Genomic DNA, 9,026 nt, shown 5'->3' with positions numbered 1-9,026 from the left:
CTCCATCCGAGTCAAGTATCGCGTACTTCACGAGGGTTGGTGAGGCATTCATATCACTTCGTGATACTACAATAATAGTCAATACAGAATGTACACGTTAAAACCACCTTGCAATCTTGTACATACATTTTTAACGGACCTGTGCCACAATTCGAATCATCTTCTTTCGTCTCTTCATCCGACATGGACGTATGTGCAGTCTGTCGTTGACGTCCCTCGCCAGTACTCGGAGCTTCGTCGGAATTCGCGAAGTCTCCTTCCAAGTTTCGCCGCGTTTTGGGCGACGTTGCTACAAGGAAAAACAGTGATACACGTTACTAAGACTTGTTCCAGTTGCGTATGTTGTACATACAGCTTCTTACCAATTGAGCTATCATTGTCAGAATCGCCTTCAGCCGAATCGTTGCCTCCATCTTCGTAGGTTGTGTCGTGCGGCGACACCCCATGAATAAAATCCGTGGGCGCACTTGTGAACGTCGGTGTCGTCGGTGTTGTACCCCCTTGATTCGACATCGCGTTTGGATGTCCAATGTAGTGCTCTGTACGACACATACAGCAGATACACGATTAGCGTCATCTCTAAACGTGTACGTACAGAGTAATCGAAACCGTACCTCCATCAGTCGGTGACGCATCTTTCCCATCGTTCAAGCTGCGTATGGAACAAGGTTGCGTGGGTGGATCCTCTGGAGCTTGACCACGATCGACCTGCTGTGTCTCCACTGCCGTATTCACGTTTCCGCCTGATCCACTTTCCCCTCCTTTTGGCGACTTCGACTGCTGCTGCATGTGACGCTGTTTCAGCTCCTCTAATACGATAGCACATACAGCAGTATTAGGACAGAAGCATATTTGACGTAATGTTAGCCGTACCAAGGTCCGCGCGATCCAAGTACTCCATCAGGTCATCCTCCCCCACGAAGTAATCACGCCCACGCACCCCTCCCCGCTTCTTCTTTCCCGGCATTATGTAGATGATGTCGTAGGACAGTCCAGTCGACTGCTGGGATTTCCAGCCCACTCGTGCAAGCTCGCGCCATCGCGCTTGAAAGGCCATTCGCTGCCAAGCCGGCAATTCTGAAAGTGAGAGGGAGAAATGAGTGGCGGCTGGATTCACGCCCATCAAATATCATATGCGATATGTTGGCACTCTCTTTCTGAATGTTGGCATGCTTATGTCCTCATGATCTGTCCTTGTTCACAATGAGGATTCACTCGGGAGGGAAAGGGTATGGCACCTAACCCTGGTTGACTTCAACTTTGTATAGTCCCATACAAACTTTGAGTCAAAAATCCTTAACGTGGACCGTACACGTTAAGAAAATCGTGATAACATGTACGGTCCACGCTCTCGCGTTCAAGGGGTTAATCTTTGTGAAACGCGATGGAACAGCATGCAGAGATGTTTTGCGTCGCTTTTGCGTGTCCGAGCCGCACTACTTCAATTTGCCATGTTTTACGGCAATGACAACGATTTCCCTGAGCCGCTCCGCGTCTTACGTGATTCAGAGTTTTGGAGAAAATTATCAGCTGCCGAGGAAGCTATCCGTCCTCTTTCTAACGTTTCTAACATTTACAACGAGATGAAAGCACACTCGCGGATGTTGTGGTATCATTTCGCGATATATATCGTGGATTCCTCAGGGATGTTGATAGCTTGGGACTCGTATCGTTGATTGAGAAGCAGTGGCAGCAGTGTGAGCAGCCATTGGTGCTGCTGGCACTTTTCTTGCATCCTAGGTATGTTCGAGTTGCAGTAGCGATGCATAAAGAAGCGCTGACACTACGCTTGCTCGAGCGACTTTGTGGCTACGGGATCTATTACTACTGACGATATGTTAAAACCGAACACGAGCAAAATGTTGAGGGACAGGCTGCGGATCTCCACCCTTGATACCGCGGTGTGTTTGTCGACAGCTCTCTTGTTCGCTTTAATTGAAGTACTGTAGCTTTGCTGGCGATGTCAGGCCGAATGTAAAATTATCAAACTTGCGGTAGTTATTCTACCTATCGCTGTTAACTCCGGCCACCGATGAAATATATTTTAGCGAGCTCGCAGCGATTCAAACGGCGCTGAGCAACAGGATGGCTGCTGAAAAGGCACGGACGTTCTCGCTAATTCGTCAGGCAATTCGGCTGCTTGATAAAGCTAAGATTGATACGAAGGCATGCACCAAATTGAAGTGCATCATAGGTGCGGCCGAAAAAAAGCGCATATGCAACTGTGACGTGGTCCATGCCGTCACTAGCGAAGAACTCGAGGTAGACCACATTATTGAGCACCAGGCTCGGATACTCTTGAATATTGGCAGGATGCCTTCGATGTTTTTAGACTCGTACGAGACTCCGTCAGACTGCAAGGTAGTAAACGCCAAGAAACATTACCAACGAGTCGATTTCCAAAGGATCGGATAGCTTTCAAGATGAAGAACTGCTGCAGAAGGTATTCAACGGATTTGATGAAGCCATTCTCGAGCCAGATACTACGCCATTTCCACGATCCAACGTGAGAGCGTTTTCACAAGAAACAAAGCTTTCTGAAATTCGAGGCCAAACGTTTTGTCTAGAGACGCTCTTCCCCTCAGAAAGCACGTTTGGATTGGATCCGTGCATGGCAACGCTTCATTTGGAATAGACCATTTAAAACCTGATACTGTTGAATCTCGAAATTGCTGTTTATATTACCATCATCCAAACGCGTTAAGATGCTGCCGGGCTCCTCGCGCGGCTTGTTGACCTCTACGCTATAGCACCCGCTTGGCTCGCTGCACCAGCTTTGTGCGGTTGTCCTCGATGATCTCGTTCTCCTCGTCGCTCTCATATCGAACATCGAACGATTCATCAAGGGTATCGTCCTCCTTCTCCTTGTCATTGAGTTCGTCGAGCCGGGTCCCCAATTTCTTCTCGAGCGCATCGATCGTCAGCTGTAGTTGCGTTTCGATTTGCTGTACTGCGTCGGAGAGGTGATGTGCTTCAGCTTGAAGATTTATCTCCAGGTCAGTCACAGTAGATTCATAGACGCTTGTGTTTGCAATAAGACTAGCTTTCTCCTTCGTCAACTCAGCAGCTATATATTGGTTCTGTTCAAACGTTAGTTTTGCGGTTTCGGTCTTTTCTTCGGTAGATATCTTGTGAGTCTCCGTCTCGGACCACTTCGCTCGAATCGACTCCAGCATCTCCATCGTCTCGGCCTCCGACTCCTTCAGACTGGCAATGGTCTCCTCTGCCGTCTCACACTTGGCTTTACGCTGACTCTGCAGCGTCTGTAGCTCCCCTTCCAACGCCGGGATACGCTCATGCAACCCATCTGCTTCGGAGGTAAGCTTACCGATTTCAACTCCCTTGTCGCTCAATTCTCCTGTAAAATCCTCCACACGAATCTCCGTCTCTGCTAATTCTTGCCGAACTGATGTCAAGCATTCCTTCACCTCAGCGTCCGACGTCTTCAGCGCACGGATCGTCTCTTCAGCGGACTCTAACTCACTCGAGTGCTGAGTGACCAAGTGGTTCTTCTGAGCCGCCAAACTCTCGATCCGTTCTCCCAGCTCGTCGTTTTGGGTGCGCATAGCCCCGTGTTTAATCTTTAATTCACTCAACGCCTTCGTCACCGTGTCGTATTCAGCAGTCCGAAAGCTCAATCGTGACTCAGAGCTCGATAACATATTTTGGGTGGCTTCGAAAACATCCGTAATTTCATTTATCAGCGCCTACACTGTCTCCTCTGCAGCTTGAGCATGCGCTGCGATTAGATTGCGTAGCCTCCAGTTCAGTATTCACCAATTGGCTCTTGAGCTACAGATCACCATGCTCCGAGCGCAGAACCCCCAGCGCTAGATCTCTCTTGCTCACCGCCTTCTTTGCAGCATTCGTCGACTAGCGCCATCACGAAGCCTTCCGCCTCTGCGAGTTCCTGACAAAGATATGTCAACGTTTCTGCTTCCTCCGCCTCCGCAGCTTTCACGCTCGCGATGGTCTTGTGTGCAGCAGTCTGTTCAGCCGAGTCGGTCTCGTGCAGCTCTTTCAACTCCGTCTCCAATGCAGCAACCTTCTCCTGGAAGTCCTCTTGAAGCGCACTCAGCGTCTCGTGAGTCGACTCCTGTTCGTTCGCGTGGCGTCACGTTCCTTCTCCAGGGCTGCAGCACGCAACTCTGACTCCGCTAGCTGCTCCTGGATCGATTGTAGAGAAACTTCGAGTTGAAAATACGATTCCTGAAGATCATTAACCACTTCCTCTGCTTGGGTCTTGGATTCTTGGAAGATCACGTAGCATCTCCTTCGTGACTTCTGCATCGGCTGAGAGCTTACTCCGCAGCGTGTTCAGCTAAATTTCATGCTTCTGCGCTGCGAGCTCTAGCTCTCCTCGCTGGGAAGTCATCACCTTAATTTTCATATCCTACGCAGTAAGATCCTTTCGTGCTGCGTCTTGCTCTTCCACCAACACCATAACGCAAGACTCGGCTTCAGCCAGATCCCGCTTGAGAGACTCCATTGACGCCGTTACCGTCGTCTCAACATCCTTTCGTGACCGAATCGTCTCGTCAGCTGCGTCAGCTTCCTCTGAATGCTTCTCCTGTGTGCTTCGGAGTTCAGCTTTAAGGTCTTCGACTTGTTTTCTGCATTTCCTCACGTTGAGCAGTCGACCCGTTGTACGGCTTCTGCTGCAGTAATAGATTTACAGCATCTCTCTCCTCCTATTACTACAGCAGCACGAGACTCAGCTTCAGAGAGCTCGTCGCGGTCAGCTTGCAGTGACTGTAACGCCCTCTCCGTCATCTGCTATAAGACTGTATTCTTGTTCTCCACAGTCGGATTGTCTGCGACTTGAGACTCCAGTTTGACAGCATCGTCATGAGAGCTGAAGTTGAAGGTCTTGAATAGTTGCCATAGCGCAGATGAAAGACTTGAACGCTGGATGGAGGGGCAAAGCCTCCGGGATCTTGGACACGACGCTAGGTGGGGAAGTGGAGCTTTCACGAATGAAAAAGACTCTCCTCACAAGCCTCGTGTCCTCACGGATCCTACATACATTATATGTAGCATTCTAACTAGAGAGCCTTATTATATCGAAGGACGTGAGCATAAGACTCAGAGGAATTTTCCGACACTCCCCCTTACTCGCGTCACGCTACCTTTACGAACTCCGTAGTCTTTAGAACTCAAGTAAACATGCGACCTTCGCTTAACCAGGTGAACGTCACCATTGACCCACGACCCTCGTGGATTCTGGGGCTGAACACTAACATCGTTGACTCGGGCGCACATTACGAACATTGGCGACGCTTAGCTCCGCACTACGAACATCGTAGACACGCGAACGTCGCGAAAAATATTTTTTTCAACGAGCACATCGTTGTCAGCCTTGCACTAGTCGCATCTACGAGGATTGACTACTCCGATCGATTGCCTCTCTCTTGAGACTTCGCCAAGATCAGCACTAATACAGTAGCTTCATTGTCTTGTGAGGGCTGCATACTATCCTCCCCTGATTCTCCTCGGCAACCAACACCAACAAGTGATCGGAAATACTGGAATTTTACTCGTGCGAGTGGCTTGGTTAAAATATCTGCGATCATTTCGTTGGTACCGCAGTGCTGCTCTTGCAGTCGCTCACGATCTTCAAGGCTCCGCACGTAATGAAACCTGTTTTCAATATGCTTACTGCCATTGTGCTTTCCTTGCTTCTTCGACAATGGTATTGCAGCCGTGTGATCGCACCAAAGTGTTGGAGTGTTGTATTTCCACAACAATTCATCACACAGACCACTTAACCACATAATATCGCGTGCACCTTCATTCATTGCGATATATTCGGCTTCCATGGTACTTTGAGCGTTAAGACCTTGCTTGCGAGACCCATACGAGATGACACTACCATTGATCATAGTAACATATCCACTTACAGACTGTCGATCAATTTTGTCGTTTGCGTAGTCCGCATTACTAAAAGCTTCCAGCCACTGCAACTCCAGCTTGTCCACTCCTGTCACTTCCATGTTCAGTCCATACACCTTACTCGCCTTCAAGTAACGAAGGACCCGCTTTGCCCGTGCGTAGTGAAGTGCTGTGAAGCAAGAAAAGAACTGTCCTAGTCGACGCACGACGTGAGCGATATCCGGCCTTGATCCCGACACGATATATTGCAGTGCTCCTACTACTTCACGGAACGGCAAACTGCTTGTATCACTAGCATTTTCAACAGTAGGTTCTTCTTCAGTGGATGTTGGTTCTGGTGTAGCAATTCCGTGGCACTCGTGCATATGAAATCTTCGGAGAACTTCATCAATGTAGCTAGCTTGGCTGAGCTATACCTGGCTCTTCTCCCGATCAACAGTGACTTCAACTCCGAGAAGATACTTAACTGGGCCAAGAGCCACAACTTCAAAGCTTGACGCTAGTTTTCGTGCAATATCTTCGCAGAGATAATTCTCCCCCATCAAAAGTAGGTCGTAGACGTAGACGGTTAGGAGCATAACAACCCCCCTTCTCGAGGAGAGAATAAAGGCCGTCATCACTTTCCATGCGAGCAAATCTAAGCGCAACCAAATGAGTATGCAGCATCTTGTTCCACGCATGTGGTGCTTGTTTCAAACCGTACAGAGATTTAACCAATTGACAGATCTGCTGATTTCCTGTCGAACCGCAGCCTTGAGGTAACTCCATGAACACCACCAATAACAATTTACCATGCAGAAAAGCCGATTTAACATCATACTGCAAAATTGACCACCGCCAGGGTACTGCAAAGTTAATAGCTACTCGGATTGTGTCAAAGCGAATGCCCCGGGCGAAAGTTTCATTGTAAGTGACTCCAAATCTTTGCTTAAAACCATGAACGACAAGACGTGCTTTAAATCTCACCACAAACCCGTTTTCATCTTTCATCACAGTATATATCCACTTGTTAGTGATAACAATCTCCTTTCCAGCTTTTGTTCGATTCACCACCCGCCAAACCCCACGTCGGCGCAGTGAATTTAACTCTTCTTCCATTGCCACTTGCCAGGACTCCTCGAATGCCGACCGAATGGCTGAGTGATGGTCGCTCCTCGGCTACGCCGAGTGGTGACCATTGTGATGAAGGAAGTAGTCGTAACAACAGTAAGTTGCAGGGACTGAAAGTCCAGCAGGGGAGAAAACCGAGTGCTGCTGCTTGCTCTTGACGGCGCAAGTTGTCGAGTGTGTAGCAGCACACGGAAAAACCCCGGTAACATATATTGGTAGGATTAGCAGTAGGATGGGGCTGGCGGCTCGCCAGCCAATGGTCCGTCGAAGTCCGGCTTCTGGACGCGAGCATCGCGTCCTGGAGGCACCTGAGCCTCAGGTTTGAGCTGGACGCAGTCCTGGCTCTTCCTCCACACTTCACACTCCCACTTGATCTAGTCGAAGCGCAGCTTCATCATGATCACCTTGTAGAGCTCACCACGATGTTCTTGGCATCTTCTAGCTGCGCTGCAGCACGACGCTTCGTCCTTGGTAGCGCTCTTCCTCCTTCTTGTCCTTCGCATGCATGAACGGGTAGTAGTAGCTTGCATTCACGCATGGCGATGATGTTTGGCTCCCACTGAACGAGCTGAGCCTTGCTGACGGTCGATGCGCAGCACCTTCATCCCATCACGGCAATGTTCGAACTTGTCCTTCGGCAATGGCTTCGTCATCGCGTCGGCGATCATGTCGTCGGTGCCAACATGGCGAATCCGTAGCTGCTCGTTCTCCACGAGGTGGCGCACCAAGTGGAACTTGTTCATAATGTGCTTGTTCTTGCTGTGCTTGCCAGGCTTGGCAGTCAGATAGATGCACGACTTGTTATCGCCGATAATCTCCGGAGTCGCGAACTCCCAGCATAGTTCTTCACAGAGTCCACGTAGCCACTGTAGATCTCTAGTGCCTTCATTCATGGCAATATACTCTGCTTCCGTTGTGCTCTGTGCGTTAATCTCTTGCTTTCTTGATCCGTACGAAACCACGTTACCATTGACGAACGTCACGAACCCGCTAACACTCTTTCGGTCATCAGGGTCATTAGCGTAGTCAGCATCGGTGTAACTCGTCAGCTTGACGTCGTTCCCAATAACAATGTCCATCACTAAGCCGTGGTCTTGAGTACCACTCAGGTAGCGTAGCACCCTCTTTCCCATAGCGTAGTGTGTGTGGTCGAAGCAGGACAGGTACTTGCTGAGATTACGCACAGCGTGCGCAATGTCCGGCCTTGAGGCTGAGACCAGATATTGTAGTGCACCAACGAGCTCTCGGTACGGGGGCGGGGAGTCATCTTTCGCATCTGTGACCACCTCAGCGCGCAGCGCTTCCGGTGTTGCAACCGCGTTGCACCCCTCCATGTGAAATCGCTTTAGCACCTCTGTAATATGTTGCCGCTGGCAAAATACCGCATGTCGACGCTCGCTGTCGATCAGTATCTCCACGCCTAGTAGATACTTGACTGGTCCGAGAGATGTGAGTTCATACTCCTCACTGAGTTGCTTAGCAACCTTAGCGCAAAGGTCATTAGGGCCGAGGAGCAGTAGGTCGTCGACGTACACCGTGAGCAACATGGTGACTTCTCCTCCCACTTTCCTGGCGTAGAGTCCGTAGTCAGAGTCGAGGCGCTCGAGTCCGATCTTCGTCAGGAACTTGTGCAATGTCTTGTTCCAAACGCGAGGCGCTTGCTTTAGCCCATACAAACTCTTCTGTAGCTTGCATACATAGCGCGTAGAGTCTTCTCCGAAAGCCTGAAGGCTGCTCCATGTAGACCTCCTCGTCGAGATCACCGTAAAAGAAACGCGTTCTTGAGTCAAACTGCAAGATGGGCCATCCGCGTTGCAGCGCGGTATACCGATCACGCATCTGAACGTCCTCAAATCTGAAAAAAAGTCGAAATGTTTCATATGAAGGCGATGGCCCATGCTTTTTTACAATGCCCTCTGAGCACTAACAAGCTTTAAATCGTTTATCCGCGCCCCGAAACTCTCTAGTAAGCGGGTAGCCCGAATTGCGATAGCTGGCTGCCTTGGACTTTGGACCACATGACT

General features: G+C 49.7%; 1 protein-coding gene across 1 annotated transcript; it reads right to left on the bottom strand.

The window, feature by feature from the left end:
* Positions 1–2,744: 2,744 nt before the first annotated feature.
* PITG_18393 (uncharacterized protein) lies at positions 2,745–4,290 on the bottom strand (the record flags this gene model as incomplete). The annotated part of the gene is made up of 3 exons (XM_002997494.1): positions 2,745–3,673; positions 3,850–4,062; positions 4,119–4,290. The coding sequence occupies 3 exons, from the start codon at positions 4,288–4,290 to the stop codon at positions 2,745–2,747; spliced, it is 1,314 nt and encodes a 437-aa protein (XP_002997540.1).
* Positions 4,291–9,026: the final 4,736 nt, after the last annotated feature.

This window comes from Phytophthora infestans, genomic scaffold (genome assembly GCF_000142945.1).
Source record: "Phytophthora infestans T30-4 supercont1.72 genomic scaffold, whole genome shotgun sequence".
NCBI classification, from domain to species: domain Eukaryota; phylum Oomycota; class Peronosporomycetes; order Peronosporales; family Peronosporaceae; genus Phytophthora; species Phytophthora infestans.
This window is presented reverse-complemented; position numbering and strand designations above follow the sequence as displayed.